The sequence below is a fragment of the Pholcus phalangioides genome, unplaced genomic scaffold (genome assembly GCF_987345545.1).
Source record: "Pholcus phalangioides strain wild (caught in Gottingen) unplaced genomic scaffold, Ppha-v1.0 ptg000007l_1, whole genome shotgun sequence".
Classification (NCBI taxonomy): Eukaryota; Metazoa; Arthropoda; class Arachnida; order Araneae; family Pholcidae; genus Pholcus; species Pholcus phalangioides.
The window spans coordinates 1023530-1045861 of NW_028301600.1; the positions used below are offsets into that span (position 1 = coordinate 1023530).

A 22332-nucleotide genomic window follows, 5' to 3' on the forward strand; every position below is an offset into this window, starting at 1 on the left:
AAACAGCTTTTACCACATGATAAAATACGATAACAAAATACGATACATAAAAATTGATTCCAAATATAAAGGAAATTTCATGAAATGAAACAAAAGTTTAAGATTTCATTGACTCATCTTATTTAGAATTAAATTTTAAATTACAAAAATTTTTAAATTTAAAATTAAATTTTAAATAAGAATGAAATCTTAAACTTTTGTTTCATTTTATGAAATGAACAGTTTCCTTTCTATTTAGAATCAATTATTTTTATTCAATTACCTTGATATGGTATTTTATCATGCGCACAAGCTGTTTTTTTAATGGTTTTTTTTTAAATATTTACAAAAGATTAATTATCAGCGATATGTGAAACTTTTTATTGACATCCGATAGCACATACAATACAAATACAACGCCACAACAGGCAAAATGCCCAACGAGGTGGCTGAGAAAAAGATGCCCATAACAAATATGGATGTCATATATTTCTAAAATACAGCAATCCCCCAATTAAAAATGCAATTACAATCAAGAACATGTGTAAAAAATTTGAAATAAATCAATGGTTATATATATAAATAGTATTTTCAATGATATTTCTATTAGAGAAAATTTTTTCACCATGTTAAAAGATATGTAATTCCTTAAGTGAAATATTCGACAGGTTTCAAAAAATTTACACTAATTTATCTTTTTTTTATTGAATTAAAATAATTAGTAATTATGGTTGTGGGAAACTTTGTGGTTCGTGTGACAAAAATTAAGATAAAAAAAACTTTGCGCATTGTCAAGGAGAAAAATTTTCAGATCGAAAATCAGGATAAAATTTCTGACAATTACATTTTTGAAAAATAATAAAAAGAATCGAATTTATAATGTATAAAAAAATTTAAAAAATTAGCTTCGGAGCTTTTCAGTTTACAAAATTATTTGTTTCGCACAGAAATTTGTATGCAAATCACCTGAAAAAGAAATCTTAACCAAACCGTGGTGAAAATGCAACGTCGGTCAAAAATGGGAAATTACTATTTTTTTAAAACGGCATTCGCATCAAAAAAATATTTGCAAGACGTTTTTGTATAATTTCCTCAAGAATAATATGTGGGACTTATTTTTTTTTCAATAGGTTCGATCGACGTGATACAGACTCGAGAGGTAGCAACACACTTTCACCGCCACTTAAACGCATGAAAGTTTACCCCAACGATAGAGGTGAGAGCATCAGTAGACTATACTGGATCTTAATGATTGTCCAAATTTGAATTTTCTGACTAAAATTTAAAAAAAATTATATTGTAATAATCTCAAAAAATAACCATCGAATAAGGATTTAGTGCTAAATGCCTGCAGGTTCAATCCTTAAAAACATAGCTTTTCATATGTGCAATGTATCCTTTAAATGTTCATTACTGCAGCCAGTTTGAAGATAAAAATTCAGAATGACCTTTGTATATAAGGTGACGTCATTCTTTGCATTTCCTATTTTTAATTCTTCTGATAGATGTCCCAATTAAGAGGCCTTTCACACGGAGCGGATGCGGGTCCGGAAAAAGTTTTAACAATTGGAATATACTGAGCCTTTCAGACGAGCCCAAATATCTCCGCACCTAGGAAATGTTCATGCGGGTCCGGACGTCGTCCGCATGTGTCAAAACCTAAGTGCGGGCTCCGCATCCGCACATAGAAGTTTTGAAAATAGGTTTATTCGGCGCTATTCAGACGATGCGGATGCGGAGCGAATTCGTCCGCATCTTTGGCTACTTTTTGAAGGTGATTTTTCACGGAATTTTTTTAATTATTTGTCATAAATACCCTTAAAAACACCATATGATGCTCCCTGCTCATTAATATAATGTACGTGCATACGTCTATCCCTCCGTTTCCTTCTGAGATGGAGATATAGCAAATTTAACTGCCTTTTGTCCACATTTCACAATTTTATACAATAAAACCTGCCAACAATGGCCACTGACGGGACCAAAATTATAAGCCGTTCTGTTCATTACGAATATTTAATTGACTACATACTTTAATAACTTTTAAATTTAATTTAAAAAATGTAATTTTTTTTCTTTTTAAATTTTTAAAAATTATTTAAAAATATAAATATCTGAAATATTATTTTAAATATTTGTTATTTTTTTAAATTTTTAATCTGTTAATTTTTTTAAACTTTAAAAAAATACTTTTATTAAACAATGTTATCCACGCACTCAGGGCCGGATTAAGTCGTTTGAAGACCCTAGCACTTGAATATTTTTGGTGGTTCCCCCGATACCTACAAGTTTATTTTACTCGATGTTCAGTCTATAAACTTAAAAAAATGAAATTTTATACTTCAGAAGTGAGACTAATCTAAGGATGGGATTTCACTCTAAAAGGTTTATGAAAGTTATTTTATAAAACTTGAAAAATGTAACCAATAAACGCATCTGTTACATTCGAGAGAACTTAACTGATCCGCCTATTGGTTGCATTTTTCAAGTTTTATAAACGAACTTTTATACTGTAATCCCGGCCTAATACAGAATTGTGATGTGAATATTTCTAAGCACAGGCATTTTGAAAGTCTCTACCTCTCCCCTTTTTTACTACTTGCAAATTCTTTGATATCTCCTGAATTTTTTTTTTTTTTTTTTTTTTGGAACATCGAATGTTTTAGATGTTTTTGGATTTAAATTTTCGAACTTTGGATGTTTTTGGAATTTTCTTCCATATTTTTCCGAAAAGACGGATTTTTTTTTTCAAAATATTTTGAAAATATTTGAAGACATTTTCTCCCATCGACTACTTGTGAGGATCGGAATGAAGACATCTTTATTCCCATATTCTATGTGGCTCTAGATTAAACCACCAAAGAATGCCTCTAGGCACTGAATCGGGGGGAACGAGAAAAATAATTACAAAAATTGCGAAAAAACAGTTTTATGCACGAATTTCGAACTCAGCTCGAATTTCAGCGCTCGTTTGAAAGGGTATGCGGATCCGCATCCGCTCCGTGTGAAAGGGGCCTAACCATAACTCTTTGCTTGTTGCAGAGCATTTGTGGCTGTGATTTCGGTAATTTGTTAGAATGTTTTGTTTGCCTTTTTTTTACCTTGAAGTTTGGAACCTGAATTTTTTTCCTACTATAGTTTGAATTACGAAGAAGGTAGTTATATATACAGTCGAACTTGGTTGATTCGAAGTTCAAAGTCACTGGAAAAAGTTCGAATTTTCCAATTAGTCATCCCGAATCTGTAAAATGACTGCAAATTGTAACCTAATCAACAACATTCACATTGGATAATAATTATCAATTATTAAAATTTTATCAGTTACGAAACTGTTTACCCAAATTTTAATAATTTATAATTATAATTCATCTCAGCAGCTACATTATTCCACTGTTCTAGAATCAGTATCACTGCCGAATTTCTCAACCATGTTCAAAGCCTGATTTATTGAAACAGTTTATGATCATCCGTCACAAAACTGTTTCCCAAATTTTGCTTATCCATTCTTATGCTGTCAAGAAAATATACTTTCATTAACGTATTACGATCTGAACTTTCCAAAACTTTCGACAGTCTTAATGACAATAAAAACATTCAGATTTTTTGAATGTTACACCTTGATCTATGAGTTGAAAAGCATAATCGGTATCCAGTCGTACTCAGTCTCGATGTACCCTAGTTGAACAATGGTAATAGAAATTTAAAGACCACAACAGACAAAATGCTCAACGAGGTGGCTGAAAAAAAAATGCCCATAAAAATATGGATGTCGAATTTACGTATATCTAAACTATATCAGAAATACAACAACTCAATAAGCGCAATAAAAAACCAATAATTATGGTAAAATATAAATATACTACCGATAAAAAAAATTATGGTTTGTCTCATCTAAGTATGGATAGCTTCTCGATTTATTCCCCCCCCCAAATATGTTTATCGTATTTCTTTTTAAACGTGTCAATCGTGTTAGAACTCATTACCCCTCGCCCCCCCCCCGGAGGTATGTTATTCTATTTATTCAAAACCCTATTGGAGAAGAACTCCCTCCGATACCCTAACCTAGAATTGTCCGTCGCCAATCGATACTGGTGTCCCCTTGTCGAAGCAATTGATTGACAGTGTATTAATAACTCGTAGTCCATTTTATTAATTCCGTTGAAATTTTAAACACTTTGATGATATCTCCCCGGCACCTGCGCTCTTCCAATGTGAAGATTGTCAAAAAGTCAGGTCTCGCTTCGTGGCTTGAGCCCCGTGTGCCATCAAGAGCACGCGTGGCTCTTCTCTGCACCCCCCTCGACCAAGACGATGTCCCTCCGTATGTATGGTCTTCAAAACCTAACGGCATACTCCAATCCAGGACGAATTAAGCCCGGAAAGGATTACTTTGAGAGAACGCGAAGAGAACTTTTTGAGAATGAAACTGAGCATTCTGTATACGCCTTTTTTGACCACTGCTGAACAATGTTCAGAAGACCTAAGCCGCTCGTCAATGAAGATTGCCAAATCGGTGATCCTAGTTGCATCCGGAATGACACTGCCATTCAACTCGTGATACGTGGGTTGTTCGAACCAAAATGAACGACCATGCACTTGATGGACAATAAATAAAGAAAAGAAATAAGATTAGAGAAAAATAGAATTTTTCAAAATTAGTCTTTAAAAATTTGTTGTTTAACAACTTGATCGAGAAAAGCGAAGTCTGGCTTCTTGTTTCCAAACTAATTATGCTCATACAAAAGTCATGAGTTTTTTCCCTTCAACTTCAATTATCCAAAAAAATTAGAAAAATTGGCGTACGCAAAGGGGGGATTGGGATTCTAACTCCCCCCCCCCGCCCCAAGCTGAGATTATAGTGTTATTTTACAAGGAAAAACATAACCCTCCCCCATTCAGAATAAGAAAAATTTGAACCCCCCCCCCCCCTCGAGAAAATTCTGCATACGCCTATGATGGTACTTATACGTCTAAGAGACATACAGTAGTTCGTATAGGTAAGCGTTGAGCATATACTATTTTTTAGGTACCTAAGGTAAAACAAGAAATTTTAACAAATGTAAATAACATTTTAATTTAAATAAAAAAACTAAAAGGGAGTTCGTAAAAGTTCGAATTACCCAAAATTCGAACTAACCAAGTTCTACCGTGTTTGGAAAGTAATATTTGTTCAATACATTTATTCTATATGCAATTTTTGAAGCTTTTTACGTCCTCTTTGTGGCCCAGTACAATTCTAGATTTTTCTTTAATGATTTTTCCGGCTTTCTATACGTGTCAGTAATTATGAAAAAAAATTTCAGCTCGAAAACAAATCGTGCATTTAAGGGTTAAATATTCATTTTTAACATAAATTATGCATGCTAGACTTCAGTATTTGCATATACAAATACCGCAACAAGCAAATTACCCATCGAGGTAGCTGAAAATATTATGTCCATAAAAAATATTGATGTCAAATAACCAAAAAATACAGCAACCCAATATATTTTATATTAAGTTTTTATTAGAGAGAGAAAGTTTGGTATGAACAGTTTAGAGATTGTTCGCACTCAATCGAAACGCAAGTTTCACGAAATTACCAAACTGATAAAGAGTATTTCTTTCTTGATTTAGTTTTGCTTTACGCTCGACACGATTCCGAAGATGTATTCCATCCATTACATCTAGTACCACCGTCGCTGGCCGGACTGGCGAAAGCAGTAAGTATTTGAAAAATATTTCTCTTCGCTTTTATACTGTTTTAATATGGTAGTTGTACTTTTTTTTGTGTTCGAATGTATCCGATAGCTCATTACATAGATAGAATTGCGTTTTATTGCTCGATGCTACGTCGATAAAACACTAACGTAAGTGCGTCTTTTAAATCATCTGAACGATACTGGGAGCATTTGCAAAAAGTTTCCCGACAAAATTCTTTAAATGCTCGTATCTCGGGAAGTGTTCAGAATATATCGGTGTTTTGAATGTGTGCGTGTAGATCTCGTTAAGGCAAATCCGATAGCTCCGATTTTATTATCTCTTCCGGTCTGGGCATCAGACTTGCGGCCCGCTTTCGTAACGAAATTGTTTTACGCTATATCTCGAGAGGTTCACAACGCAAATGGAAGCCAATGGTGTGGTCTGATACGCATTTTTAAGACAAATCTAATGATGTCACTCCAGTTTTAATACCTCTTCTAGTCCGGGCACCAGGCAAGTGTCCCGCTTTCGTAAAAAAAAGTTTTACGCTGTATTTCGAGAGGTTCACTATGTGAATAGACAACATTGGTATCGTCTGTTAGTATCATCGGATTTGTCTTTTAAATACTAATTTCATTATGACAGAACCTACCATGCGATTCAAGGCAGAAAGAACGTATTCACGTCAAAACCTGCGGCACAGCCGTATCTACGACACAGCCTACCCAATTTTTTTTTTATTTACGTCAACAACATAAAGAAGGTATGTTTAATAGTTTTTCGAGAATTTGAGTTTTCGATTAGTATATATTTCAGACATACAGTATTAAATTCCGAAATGTCATGGCATTAGCGTTTTCTTTGTAAAGACCCAAAAAAAAATTTTTTTCCGACTTCTGTTTAGAAACCAAGTTATTTCGATTCTCGTATACATTGTGGTGGATTTCAAACATGCTTCAGATATTATTCCGAGTGAATCTTTTTTCTGTCATCAGCAGAGCCACCCTTGGGGTGTTCAGGTTCTGTCCGCGCTCACGGTGAATATTTTTTATTGCGGTAACAACATGACAAATTAGTAAAAAAAGGAAAAATAATTTGACAAATTAGTACAAAAACTAAAAACAGTAACACAGGACAAAAATATATACATATAAATAAACATAAAATTAGGAACATTCACTCTGCGATCTCAAGGGACTAAGGTGTCCTTCCAGCAGGTCTATGCGAATAGTTTATTAGAGGCTTTCATCAATTTCGGAATTATTTCTTGCATTACTTCTGAATTTTCATGAGTTCTAAATTTTTTCTTCCTTTAATTCTGATGTTTTATCCATTTTTGAATTATCCCTTCCATTAATTGTGAATTTTCATCAATTCTGGAATCACTTCTTTCATTAATTCCGAATTTTCAATGGTGCTGAAAATATCTTTTAATTCATCAAGTCTAAAATTTTCATTAGTTTTGGGAATCGTTTCTCTCATTAGTTTTAAAGTCAGCGCTGAATTTTCATCAATTTTTGTGTTAATTCACATTAATTATATGTTTAAAAACTTTTTAATATATTTCTCAGTATTCCTGTATATTCGGAAATAATAGATGCCGATCCCCTTCCCCCAAAAAATATATAAAATCCGTACAGAGGGGGATTCCTAAACATTTTTTATGCTTCGAAATTGTTGAGACGCACCTGGCCTCGCTATTATTTTCACGCGGCCTTGCGTCTTATAAGGGTGGCCCTGGTGAAAGTTATCGCGTCAATTTCAACTAGCATCTTGCAAAACGAACAGGACTTCAGCTATGAAGAGAGACTTAGTTTTTTTGAACATGATTACACTGACTGAACGCAGATTTCTCTCGGGGGAAGGTGGGATATGATTGAAGTGTTAAAAATTTCAACGGGACGGATAGGAAGGACTATAAGTTGCTAAAACATCTCCGTTCCAGTGCTTCGAAACAAGAAATAACTATTATCGATTGGTAAGGGATATCTCCAAATTGTGGTGCCGCAAGGAATTTTTTTTTTCTCTAACATGGTTGTGAAAAAATGGAATAGCTTACTCTTGGATGTCACAACCACAATTGACACGTTTAAAAAGAAATACGATATTCATAGTGGGGTTAATCGAGAAACTATCTGTACTTAGATAAGACAAACGTAGTTTCTTATGGGCAGCGTATTATATTTTATCATAGTTATTAGTTTTTTCCCTAATAATTGTTTTTACTTTTAGTTGCATTTTAGATGTATTTCAAATCCATATTTTTCATGTGCATCTTTTTTCAGCCGCCTGGTTAGGTAGTGTCTCGCGTGACATTTGTATTAAAATAAAAGTTCAGGATGAGTCAACACGGTTTTGTAAATTATGCTTTTTTGAGTTGTTCTTCAGTTTTAGAAGATCCTCAGAATAATTAAGAAAAAGTATAATGGCTTTTAATCTCCTGGGATACGACAGCATTACCTTAACTATAAAAAAATTCGTCGTGTTTTTTGATTACCGGTCATTATGAAACTCATTCGAATTGAATATATTAACCATTTTCAAGTTATTTAAAGGCGTGGTAGCCCAGGTGAATAAGATCACATAATCTTAATCGCAAGATAATTACGATTATCCAGGTGAATTACTCACCCACCGTACCAAAGCATTTTCAGAGATGAAGTGAGTTCGGTACCCAATTAGTCTTTGTCGAAATCTTTCCTGACGCGGAGTACAACAGAAACGGCGACAAGATGACTGCACAAGGCCATCATGCAAGAGTACCATGGGAAGTTTTCTCACTGCAGGGTTAGCGCTTCAACCTCTAGACATACAGAGAAAATGTCGAACGCTACTGTTCTACGACAAAAATGATCGGATGATCGAGCTATACAAATCAAGAATTACTCAAATTTTCACAAACGATAACTGACGTTTTTCCTTTTTTTGACAGCAATTTTGTTCTTATTTCAGATAGAAGATAAATATAAGATTGGTGTGTCAAGTATAAGAAATATATTTAAAAGATGTAAAAAAGGGTTAGTATTTTTTTTATTTGAACGAAATTTATATATCCGAATATTCAGTGCACAGTGCAGGATGTTTATATTTAAACTAATACTACTCAGTCATCTGTAGATAGATCCAACTGAAATAACGCTAAACTTTAGTAGGATAACTAATGACAATATCGAAGGAGGATTCCACAAAAAAAAGTAGTTCCAGATGCGGCAAATATGGGGCTGTGTAGTGGGAAAAGGAGTGGTAAAGAACGGGCGGATGAATAGCAAAGATCTAATTGTAGTGAAACTTGAAAAGCTTTATTCATCACATTACCCCAGTGAGGACATCGACCAACTTCAATGTGACCATTGTTCAATGTCTTTATGCCATCCTCTGCGCAATATCACCGGCAGCTGCTAGTACCAACAATGGTCTCATCTCCTGTGTGCCGTCAACTGCCACAGTTGCAACATCTGTAATTGTCTGTTCTAACACACACCAGTTTCCATCTTCTGCCAAGAGGAACTGTAAACGAGCCTGCTTCTTCAAACTTCTCAATCATATCTTACAAAGTAATAATTGATAGAGGGCTTTTACATCGGTTGTGACGATTTCTAAACACGCGAAGAGCGGTCGCCACATTGCACTGGTGAAGATAATGCAATCCAATATTTCCCGACAAACACCAGACGACTTTTCTTTCCGAGTTTACCTCGGCATACCATACAGAAAAGTCTCTTTCCTTGACAAAACAATTTCACAAGTAACATAGCCTGTCATAACGTAAGACGCATGTTGAGCTGAGCTGGTCCACGAAATGTCTTTCCGTACCTTTACTAATGTCTTTATGGCCCAAATTACAAGTGCAACTGTCGCCTAAGTAGGCACGAGCTTGCGTTTTGAATTCTTATCTGCGCTTTATGCAAATTGCCGGCTGTGTAGACTAACAGCGCCATATTTTCCACTTTCAGCGAAATTTCGAACTCCATCTTTTCTCGCAAAATCCTTCTTCCCTTGTCATTAGCCCTTTTACCAAGTTTGGCGTTATTCCGGTTGTTAGAACATCATAAGGGAGATTTTTATTGCATTCTCTCAAGATGTTCGGGATGTATGGGGGAGGGCACTAATTAAACAAGAGTGTTCCGTGGCCAAAAAAACCTCTCAAACCACGAAACTAGGGTAATCAAATCTGAGCAATTCCGCTTTGTCATTGCTGCGTTAATTGCTCAACGCACAGGGACGAGATGGAAAAAAATGACGTTCCCACTCTTCTCTCGTAAACGGAAAAAAAAACCTTTTCTTTTCCTTCACTTCAGCAATATTGTTTTTCTTCTCTCCCCGAGCCGAGTGAAAAAAATATTAGAACGGGGGGAAAAAGAATGGGAAACTGTTCTTTTTTTCTGATGTTTTTCCTTTCATCTTCTATATGTAACAATAATACCACTTTTTAAGATTTAACTCTGCTGGTTCAACAGCATATTGCCCAAATTGTTTTTCCCAAAAACCTGTACTTAATAGAGATAAAAACTACATGAAATATTTTGAATCAAAAATAAGATTTTTAATTAATGACATTTTTTTTCCAGAGTTACCATTCAGATCGACGATGACATCATCAAACATTACAGCAACGAAGATACTTGCGTAATTGAGCTGAGCAAAGTCGGAGAAGACTCGTGCGATATCACACTGATTGAGCTTTAGCTCCGTCCCACGAAAAAAAATGAGTGGCCGCTATTTCAAGAAGCAATGTTTCACGGCCAACTATTTCTGAACTTGTAGCTCTAAATGCTTTCAAATGAGTTTTTTGTGTTTTTCGTTTTTTTTTTTTTTGTTTTTTTTTTTTGGTATTTTTCGCCCACTCGTCAATGAAGCTCACTGATTCACCAATCATCTATCATTTTCACTCGAGCTTTCAAGTTGTAACCAGTGTTCAAGGATGTAATAACAACTTAATGAAATGTTGGTAATCCTTCGTTGTTTTGAAAAAGCAGGATAAATGATTGTTATTTCATGAAATTGAATAGAATAATCTAATCGATGGTGTGTGCCCCATTAAATGCCAAAAAATCTAATTGAAAAAACTAAGCCGACAATAAATGGTAAATTCCACATCCCAAGTAACAAGGATTTGTTTCGATCTTCCAGAATTACTTATTAGGTTATACGATTGAAACATTTCAGATAGCAATAAATTGTTGTCAAGCCATAATAAATGTTAATATGCCACATTTTCATCAACATTAATAATTAATATTACAAGAATAGTTTTGAAATTTTTTCAAACTGATTTAAAGTCTCATTATAAATCCCAAAATTTTGATGATAAAATGTTATGAGTGAGGATTCACATTATCTTGATCATCGTTGTTTTCAATCCTTAATTTTTCCGGTGGAATAAGGAGCTGAATATGGTATATTTGGAATACCAGGATTATTCTGCGATAACTAAGACTATATTAGCACTACAAGTAAATTGGTAGAAGAAATTTAGAAAATATCGTTTATGTTTCAACGAAAATGTGTACACATGTTATTGATGTTGCCAATTGGGGTGAATAACTTCTAAATATTATGTTGTTTGAATGAATGAACGTCAGAACTCTGCCACCGGACTCTCTCAGCCCGAAAAAAACTGGCAAAATCTGGAATAGATATGTTTGATGTCTTAATTCACAGTATTAATTTCCACCAGTCAAGTTAAGATTTTGAAATTTTGTACGTGAGAAATGTTTTTATACAAATGGTCACTTTTAGAAAATGTAAAATTTTCTTTAATATATACCGTACGTAACGTTTTCATTTCGGATTCAAATTTGTTCGCATAATTCAACCAAAGGATGACAGTGTAAATAATTATTTTTGTAGATTTATTTTACATTAGTGCGAGATATTGGCTCCAGATATTTTTGTAATGCAAAAACACTATATATTTTCTTATATGTATGTCTCAAAGCATTTTGTTTAATTTATGGTAGCAAAATAGCAAAGTCGACTGAATCAAATTGTAGCTTTATGAAAGGCAATCAAATATGCGTCGATAATGTTTGCGATTGAAGAAATTTTATACGAAAGCTAGTGTGAAATAGAGATTTATATATAGATATATAAAATATATTTATATACTTATATGTTGTTTGAAACAGATTTCTAAATGAAGTCTTTTTTTTCGCTTCAGTTTGTTCTTTAAACTGTAAAATGCAATATTTTTTTTATGATTCTGATGTTTTTGTGTGTATTATAATATATATTTTGTAATCTATACATATATATATACACAAAAAAATACATATATATATATATACTGTTTAAGCATTTTCAAATGCACGTAAATATTTTGCTTGTCAATGTGTTTGTGAAAGATGATCTAATTTCTCAGCATTCAAGTTTTCTTTTGTAGCGGTTAATGTGCTAAAAGGAATCTTATCGCGTCACGTTTGTGTTTCTAGAACATTATTTTTGACATCCGGTGTTTTCTGTGAGATCATAGAACTTTTACCCATCGAGAGAGACATTTTCATTCTCTCATTAAACACTGAGGAAAGTAGTGCAACTTCCGACTGTCTAATTTGGATGCAATTTCCTAATAAACTGATAACAGTAATTATAAGAGTAGAAAGTCATCCATGGCGATTAACAGCTCCGTGAAGACAGCCGCGTCTTCTCAACAGCATTTCATTCAATATTGCAAAAAAATAATGTAATTGTTTCGTAGAATCACGTCGCACAGTTTCGACGTCATCCTGTCACCAGAAAGTTATGGCTGTTCCTCTGGATTTGGAATAAGGATTATTGGTATTCGGGAATGTTCTGTGTGTATTATGTATGCGTCAATATGTTTTTTTCTGAATAGCGTTATAAAAGAAAAATCGTTTTTTTCCTTTCATTTCTCGCGCTTTAATGTGTGTGCTTGTCGGTGACCGTTGATCTGAATCTTCGCTTATGTTTGCATTAACTATATTTTCCCCCTTCGTAACGTTGGTTTTTCCTACTTTTCATTATTTTACGCATTCTGGTCTTCCAAGCCACCTTTGAAACGTATGCTAGATGTGTACGAATGATATATCTATGTTTTGTTGATGGTTGATGTTTCCGTCAACGAGTCATGTTGACGATTATACTCGTTGATGCAAACCACAACGAGTCACTAAATATTTTTGTGTTTTGTTGCCATAAAAAACGTGATTGTGATAGTCACACATACATATGATAAGTGACGTTATGTTCTTCGTTATATTTTTTTTTTATCTTTCGAAGGGTGATTTCATATTCATATAATCGATGATTTGTGCTTTATCATATTTGTTTTTATACGTTTGTTCTATACTATCTCTCGTGTTTTCACTTTTTTAGTGTTTCGTATTTGCAGAGTGAAAAAAATGGCTGTGTAGATGACAAGATGCCTTGCTCCATATACTCATAAATCTTCAAACTGGTACACGAAGATTCAGTTTGAAAATGCGTAAATAATTGATCTCATATTTAAATACGGCCCAAAACGTATCTAATGAAAAACATTAATTTACTCTCTCAAAACTTTTAAAAAAATTGAAAGGAAATGGAGAAATTTTTAAAAAATATCTCATCAAAGCGAGATGCTGACACTAACTAGCCCTCGGTTTTATAAAAGTATCCATGGGTGACAAAATAATTATTATTTGAGCAAGTATCATCCCGAATGTGTTTACAAAGGCTATTGTGGATAAGATATGAAATCTTTGCCAAGGTTCAATTTCATATGACGGAAACGAATGCTAAACCTACGTTAAACGTTTCATCGAGTAGAACTTGCGCGAGCGCATGGTCTGAGCTTTATTCTCAAGCCGGGTCCACACCCGCCCCACAACCTAATTTTAAGATGCGCAAAACCGGTTTTGAAGGGGTGGCTTTACAAAATCGAATATTAAAATAGCCCCTGCCCTGTACTAGCCACACCTCAAAACCGGTTTTTACACCAATTGAAGATGTGGGTGTGTATCCGGCTTTGGACTAACAAGGAAAGGGTCCCTAGGTGACATCTTCATAAAGTTTTGAAAAAATTGCCACTGATTCCACTCTTTTAAATATGCACAAAAATAAAAAAAAATCCAAAGTAATTATGGGTCACTCAAAAAATTGTAAATATTAGTATTTTGAACGGGAATAGAGACCAAGAATGAATTTAAAAAACCCGCAACCCCCCCCCCCCCATAGTGCCGTAACGTGACTTCATTCAAACAACACATATTCAGGTGCAGCACAAAGAGAGAAAAAAAGAGAAACTACTACTTTCTGGTAGAGAGGAGCGGCGAGAAAGGAGATAGTGTGTGAGAGTGAAAGAAGTTTTTTATATATATATCGCTAAAAGAACCGCGAGAGACGATGAATAGCCAATTAATTGTTGTTACATTTAATAATTTTTTGCGGCTTTGATAATTGCGCTCCACCGCTAATTTTTCGTTTGTATGTGTGTACTTAAATTTCTTCATAATTTTTTGAGAATGACACCTTGGGACCCCCTTTCCTTGCAAGAAATTCTTCGTAATGATAATTATTATTATTAGTTCAAGGTTTATCACACCAATTTCTTCTTTCTACTGAAGGGGGAGTTGCACGAGGACCGTTTTAGTTTTATTACGTTTTTATTTCGATTTTTTTGGGTTAAAATTGTTTTTTCCCCATGTCCAACATGTTTTATTTTCAAAATAACCAAATTAAAATTTAACAAAAAAACCATCCAGGACGCAATTTTAAGTGGTAAATCCTCGTCAGTATTATTGAACAAGGCTTTTATCTCAAGTTGAAATGGAGTTAAAAAAATGAATCTATATCGAGTGTTCTAATCTGTGAACAAAAAAAATAATTCGTAATGACAAATAAGTAAATTAATAAAAAAAATGCAAAACATTAGTTATGTACGCATTTCCTGGTTTTCTAAGATTGATTGGCTGATTAGTGTATTCTGCTCTTTTAATAATTTACGTTTTTAAAACATTATTTAAATCGATTACGAGTTCCGATTAATTGAAAAAAAAATATATTAGACTTTTTTATGCATATTCAAAATTTATTGTATCCACTAATTCCGAGAGAGTAAAAAACTTGGCAATTCATGCAAGAACTTCTTTGTTGATTGTTTTTGTGGACTTCACGTTACATGTATTTTTCATACACAATAATTACGATTGAAATTATCTCGCAATTTATTTTTCTACCAGATGTATTTTTAATGTAACATTATCTGTTGGTGATCTTTATACAATAGTGATTCTTGTAATTGTTTGTGCTTCCTGTAAATTTAATTTCACCTATTTTTTTTTAATGATTTGACACATTTTTTCTTGGTAATGTTACTTAAATATATACAACTTCTTGGCTGTTAGGCCACGGTCTATGAAATTCGTTTTTTTTAACTTCTTTTAGGCCATGGTCCAACTTCTTAACAGCCCAGAATTGTAATCATTTTTTTTTACTTTTATGGCCGGCGTTCTAAAACGATGAGGTATCTTAACGAGCACCTATCATCGTTGGCTGAAGGACACGTTTCCGAATAACATTACCATCCCGTGAATTCGAGTATCTGCTCTCTAGTTGTTCAACACTGGTGGTTGTAATTTTCAACTAAGTTGTGCGCCTCATACTTTCACCATACGCATATAAGCAAAAATTTGATTTGCTACGGCTCATACTATCCGGGACATTTTGGTCCAACATATCTTTAAAAAGATAAACATTGCCAAACATTTGAAATTATGTGGAGACCACCCTCCTTTATGTGCCTTATGTAAAATAGTCTGATGCATTTTGTGTGGTGGAAGAATTTTTTTTGGAAATGTCTAAATAAATTTTTATTATTTTTCATGCGTTGTTTCTTAATATTATGTCGAACAAACTTCAGTGACGTGTTAACAGATTGGCGAATGAGGTTCGCTCCCAGTCAAAAAAGACCTCAAATTCTTAGGAGTTTTAATAACATACGAGGCTTTTATATACAAATAGGGCTTGAAGGGTTCCGAACCCGGTAATTTGACCTCGCTTCATTTGATTAGTTTGGTCATTAACCGCCCCATGTTTATTTTCTCACTCCTCTTTCAATGAAATGCTGAAATGCATTTTTTTTCTTTCCCGCGTTAACCCTTTAAGCGATTTTTAAAATTTCCTGATCCGAATTATAACTGCCACATTTTGAATTGCGAAACCTTCGCAAATTGTCACCTATTTTCAAGAAAGTCTTTTTTTCCGGTTGAGAGCTGATAACTCCCCCCACAAGAAAATTTACTCCACCCATCGCTTTTGTTTCCCTCACTATGATACAAAAACACCTGTCATGATGTTTAGAGGTGTCACGAGTTCGTCCTTGTCAGATACTTTCCTGACACGAGTACAACAAACGGCGAAATGACCGCAGAGTCCCACACGGAGGTATTAGCGCACCAACCTCTCGGTGAGTATAAAAAAAGGCTGCCGTGTTCGGAATCGGCATTAAATTGTAGTTCCCGGTCTAATTAGCCCTCGTGTGCAGAAAATGATCAATTTTTTTTATCTTGGAAAAAAGTTGTGTTATTTCAAAAAAAAAAAGTCAATTTCACTTGTGCATTGGTTCAAGCCCGAGTTTATATTATAATCAGTCAACTCCAGAGTTTTGGGGGTAGTCGTTCTAAAAGTCATAAACACTTACGGAAACTGAAAAATATACTCTCGTTTTAAATAAAATTAATGGGTTTTTATATTTCATGAAAAAATTTCAAAATTAATGAAAAATTCAGAAATCGTGAAAATATTTGGAATCGATTTTTTTGGGCTAGGGTAAAACTCTAAAGAACTAAACATTGGTCATAGCTAAAAGCAAACATGAAGACATCCAGTAAAGGGATTGTGACTGAAGGACAAAGTTACTTTATATACAGGGTGATTCAAAACTCAACGTACAAACTTTTAGGAGAGGTAGAAGAAACACAAAACAATCAATTTTTTGCATAACTGAATGGTAAGAACTTAGAGCACTTGTTGTGAACCTTTGCGTGTACACGCACTGTCCTCGTGTAAAGTATCGCTAAATTAAGAGTTTTTTCACCCCTTATTGGCTTGTCATTTTTGCATCTTCGTTTACCCTCCACCTGATGAGGTTGGGGTTTCCGGTCATCCATTCCTATACAAAACCAACGCCACAACAGGCAAAATGTCCAACGAGGTGGCTGAGAAAAAGATGCCCATAAAAATATGGATGTCATGTATATTTCAAAAATATAGCAACCCAATTAAAAATGCAATTAACAAAAATTGTAAACAATATATACACATTCCTATGTGATTCTGTTTTTACTTTTGTGTTTTCTACCTCCCCTAAAAGTTTGTACGTTGTGTTTTGAATCACCCTGTATAAAATAAACCACTGGTAAGTATAAAGCATCCTCATAATCCATTTTGGAGTGCATGTGACTCTTCCGATGATGAAGACCAAATGACACTAAGTATTATCATGATTTTATAGTGTCCATGATGTAATGATAAACACGTTAATGAAACTTAACGACAAATTATATACTTTACGACCAATTGCGTACTTTATTTGGCATCGAATTTCTTTTCACCAAAATTAACGTCAAATTATTTCCTGATAAACCAACGTCTCTCTCAACTCCAGTTTACGTTACTATGTCTAAGGCCGGTATTACACTATAAAAGTTTGGTAAAAGTCCTTTTATAAAACTTGAAAAATGCAACCAATAAGGTCACCGGTTACATTTTCTAGGATGTAACCAATAATCTTATTGGTTGGATTTTCCAAGTTTTATAAAAGGGATTTTATCAAACTTTTATTGTGTAATACCGGCCTAAGACCTGGATTACACTACAAAAGTTTGATAAAAAATCTTTTGCAAAACTTGTAAACAATGTGGTTGTTGGTGGTTTTTTCATTTGCTCGGATGTAACCGATGCGCTTATTCGTAGCATTTTTCAAGATTTATAAAATCTTTTATAAAAATTTTATAGTGTAATCCTTGCCTAATGATGAGGAATTTCTGTAAGGCCAGGATTACACTGTAAAAGTTTGATAAAAGTTCTTTTACATAATTTAAAAAATGCAACCAATAATCGTACCGGTTACATTCGCGCAAATTCAACCGATAGTCTTATTGGTTATATTTTTTAAATTTTATAAAATAATTTTATCAAACTTTTTATAGTGTAACCCCGGCCTTAGTCAGCGTCAATATTGACAATACTACTGTACTATAAATCTGGAGAAATCATAAATAAGTCCCATTTTAGTTATCTAGGTTCCATATTTAAAATATCTAACAGTGAATTAATTTCGTAGCATTATTTGTGCAAGAGAACCACTTTTTCTCTGTTTCACATACCGATTTATGACTAATAGTGGGTTCATAGAGCATCTCTGTTGCATTGTTACCTACATATCGATGCATTTTCAAATTGCCACTTTCAATGAAGCTATTATGTAGCCGTACTCTTATAAAGATTGTGAAATAGTAATTGTTCTCGCAATATCATATACGTAGAATGGCAGCAGATTTGTAGTAGACGTTGGTCTGAGATCCGAAAGACCCCACCTTTGCCAAGTTCTTCGTTCCGCCCAGGGTAAAGGCGAGCCTCTCTTCTATAGATAGAAATTTATGGCATACTGTAACGTACCTGGACAAGGCAATTACATGTAAGCCTAAATTATTTTAGGCAGCTTTACAATGGTGAGAATGGGCGTGAGTTCAGACCCTTAGAACGTGGCCGATAATTCTTGAGAAAGATTTCTAACTTCTTGCTCTCTAGTGGCGTAGCTCAATTTTTTTTTCGAAGCGTCTAATTAATTAAACAATGCCCTCATTTTTTTCCCAAATCTTCCGAAAATGCTCCAGTGTAGAAAGTAATATACTGGCCAATATACCAATACTATAATATACCAATACTGGTATAGGTGTTAAAAAATTCAGTACACTTTTAATATAAATCTAGGAAATCTGTTTACATGGTTAAAAAATTAATTTCTAAATATAATCATTCAAAAAGTTTTTAATCTCGTTTGCAAAAAAAGTATCCAGTTTACAACATGAAACTGGGTGATAAGGTTACTGCTAGCTTATAAGTTTAGCCTGTATTATACATGAAAGCTATAAAAGAATACTTCAGTTATTAGATCAGATAATCCAAAATGATGAATGTTTAAAAAATTCACACATTGCAGGTGGGACACTGAGATCTCAGATATACTTCGTCCAACCGGAATGTATTGCATTTCACAACTGCGAAAAAAGTTGCCGGAGAAATATTTTCTCCCAAAACACACATCATTACCGTTAACTTCTTTTTTCGAAATCTCGTCTATGAATCTAAGAAAATTTTTTTCCCCTTAGTGGCAACAATCGGTTCGGAAACAATTTTCCTGTCACTCTTCATAATGTAAGATTGCCATATTTTGGCGACTTATGAAGTGCGGTAACGCACTTATCCCCATGTATTAAAATTGAGTTGCGACTTTGGGTTCCATTCGTAAAAATGTTTGTCTGTCAACTATCACTCCTCTGATTTGCAGCAGAGTTCTGGGACACCCTGTATATTGTAGGTCCTATATTACACGCCAAAACCTATATAATGATATTAGAAAAAACTTAAATTTAATATTTATTAAACTTTTTATTTATTAGAAAAAATATTAGTGATACCGGGTGTTTCACGAAGTACCCCTAACTTTGAAAATAAATAACTCGGAAACGGTGATAGATTAGAAGTATGATGTGGTATGTTTGTTAAAAAAAAACCGCAAGAATCTGATACAGAAATGAACATTTTAGTTACAAATTTCGCCGATAGATGGCGCCGCAGGCGGTATTACTGATCTCTATAAAGAGAGCTCGGACGCCGAGAACGATTAGTTTTCATCGAAGATTTCGCTGTTGAAACGTGATCGCTATTAGCGTATAGTGAAAGAAATTCCGGAAGTGATGTATTCCACGGTAGAACGTATGTTTATTGTGTTGGAGGACCACCGATTAAATCACCCCAAGGAGACGTTTTCAAACGCGACTTCAAGTCGCAAAAGGCCCAGATGGGAAAACAATTCGTGAGCTATTCAAAAAATTTCAACAGACAGGCAACGTGGACGATGCGTCGTTACGCCTGAAAATGCAACGACACTTGCTGCAGTTATGTAGCGTCATACGAATAAATCTGTCCGCGGACTTGCAGCTGAATCCGGAATTACGCCATCCAGCACGTACAGAATCCTGCGGAAGACATTAGGGTGTGATTATAGTGGACGCGGGTTTCCACCGCGTCGTATCCGATTGGTTAAAAACCCCGAATTTCAACTTTTTTAGCTTGAAATTCGGGTTTTTAATCAATCGGAGACAACGCGGGTTTCTAGAATCGGAAACACGCGTGCACTATAATCGCACCCTTACACATGTTTCCGTATAAGATTCAATGCCGGCACGCGATACCAGTTCGAGCTGAACGACAACGACAGTACACATTTTGAATCGGTTTTTATGTGAATGCAACGAGGGCTGCCTGCATTACCCACTATATGTACAGCCTACTTATGGTAATGCCACATGCGGCGCCATCTATCGGCGCAATTTGTAACTAAACTTTTGCTGTTTCTGTATCGGATTCTTACGGTTTTTTAACAAACATGCCACTGGTTTCATACTTCTATCACCGTTTCCGAGATATTTATTTTCAAAGTGAGAAAGGGAGGGTCCTTCGTGAAACACCCGGTATGATGATATGAGGGTATGTGCATGGAGTGTTTTCGATAATGTTGCAATATAGCATCGATCCAGTTATATGCGAAAAAATGGGCTAATATACTTTCACTTTTGTGGTTAAAGTTCACTCGCATAAAGAAGTGTAAATAGCTTCTCAAGCATTCTTTGACCGTATAAAATGTTTTTACTTTCTTTTTTTCAATCAAATGCATTTTACCTTTGTTTTGTTTTTTTGACGCAGAAATTCGACGAAAATGAACAAAGTACGAAAAGACTGGATACGAAGCGGAGATGAATGAAGTTCGAAAAGAAAATTCATATGCCTCTGTGGGGAATCGAACCACCAACCTCTCACAAGGGAAGAAAATGTTGGTCCTCTGTAAATCAATGATAAGAGCACTCCCCGGATTGTGTGAGAGATTAGTGGTTCGATTCTCCACAGAGGCATGGGAATTTTTTCTTTCCGAACTTCATCCAACTCCACTTGGTATCCCGTCTTTCGTACTTTGTGGAATAGTCTAGTTAGATTATTTTTTTATGCTTGGATTCCAGGCTGGTTTTCTTGATGATACGTATATTTATAATACAAATGCAAAATCAGAAGTCACAACAGGCAAATTACCCATACGCTGTAACAAAAGATAGTGCGATACACCGACACTGGGTCATATATGCATGAGTTAGTATTCATCACAGAAAAAGTCGTTTCTAGTTTCCAACTGAGATCAAAACGAGATTTATACGACTTATTAATAATTTGTATTAATGGCATGTGCGTGTGTGTGGATGCACCTCTAGCCCACGGGCAAAATGCTGCTCGCCAAGGATTCAGTCCGGACTGCGAAAGGTTTCGGTACAGAAAGAGCAATACATACAGCACGATAAATGCATGACCACATTTCCTTCATAATAATGCGAGAAATTGGCATCCATACGGGGCATTGCCAATTACCGCTAAAAATTATCGAATGCCAATGAAGTTGCAAATTACATCCAAAAAAAATTTTCAAATGCAAATAAAGTCAATTACATCCGAAAAATTATCAAAAGTAAGTAAAGATGCCAATAACAGCCAGAAAAAGTTGTCAAAGACAAGTAAAGTTGGAACTATCACTAAAAAATCGCCAATGACGGGAAATAGAGGGTTACTGCAAGTCGCAACGGATGAAAATGTAGTTTTTAAAAAAAACATTTTTGACAAATATGTGAGTTATTTTTATATGACGATAACAAAAAATAATAGTAATAAAAAATTACTATAATTTATAAGTCATGAAAATAATCTCAATTCTTGATTTCAAAAATTCAACTGAACCGTGTTGAAAATAAGGGAAATAACGGGACATTTTTTTTATAAAATAGTTGGGACAGCAAAAAATTACGGGGATATGATCACTCTTCATATACACGTTTTTGGCCCGCGAATGGCACAAATACCGCACAAATACCGGCCCGTGGACACAAAAAGTTGTGCACCCCTGGCAGGGTTCGCGCTGCCGATCGCCATTGCGCCAAATCGCGATAAAATATTTCATTTGGCGAATAAAGCAAAGATTGAGTTCGCCAAATCGCGAGTGTCCATTCGGCCTCTTGATAGTCAAATCGGCCATTTGACGCATGTGCGAAAATTCGGAAGTGGAAATTTTTGTTGGCCCATCGCGAACAATGTTCAGTTACTTTCGGTACGGTTCCAGAGAGGGGGGGGGGGTGACAGGGACGATGAACCTCATCTAGAAGCGTTAATAGTTGAGCGCACCTCCAAGAGCCTGCATGCAAAAAACAACCTGTTATTTGTGAACCCTTTACTCGATGATAATCCTTCCCTCAGCAGAGATGCCGCCGACGCGCTATTGCGCGTCAAATACCCGGAATTTCGGGAAAAGATGCATAAAAAATTTTGTTCACGTTTCCCGTGGAACGCGCACTTTCCGAGTTTTAAGAAAAAAGAAAATTCGGAGAGGGGGGAAAAACCCATGAACCAATT

At 34.8% G+C, this 22332-nt stretch overlaps 1 protein-coding gene across 2 annotated transcripts in view; it reads left to right on the plus strand.

The window, feature by feature from the left end:
• LOC149084778 (grainyhead-like protein 1 homolog) overlaps window positions 1-15483 on the plus strand; it is a 203733-nt gene extending 188250 nt beyond the window's left edge. For both annotated transcript variants that reach the window (XM_089232525.1, XM_089232526.1), the window contains exons 14-17: window positions 1110-1195; window positions 5596-5681; window positions 8614-8678; window positions 10230-15483. In XM_089232525.1, the coding sequence (XP_089088651.1) occupies window positions 1110-1195; window positions 5596-5681; window positions 8614-8678; window positions 10230-10347 (355 nt within the window). In that variant the 3' untranslated portion in view covers window positions 10348-15483. The remainder of the gene's footprint in view (window positions 1-1109; window positions 1196-5595; window positions 5682-8613; window positions 8679-10229) is intronic.
• The last annotated feature ends 6849 nt before the right edge of the window (window positions 15484-22332 follow it).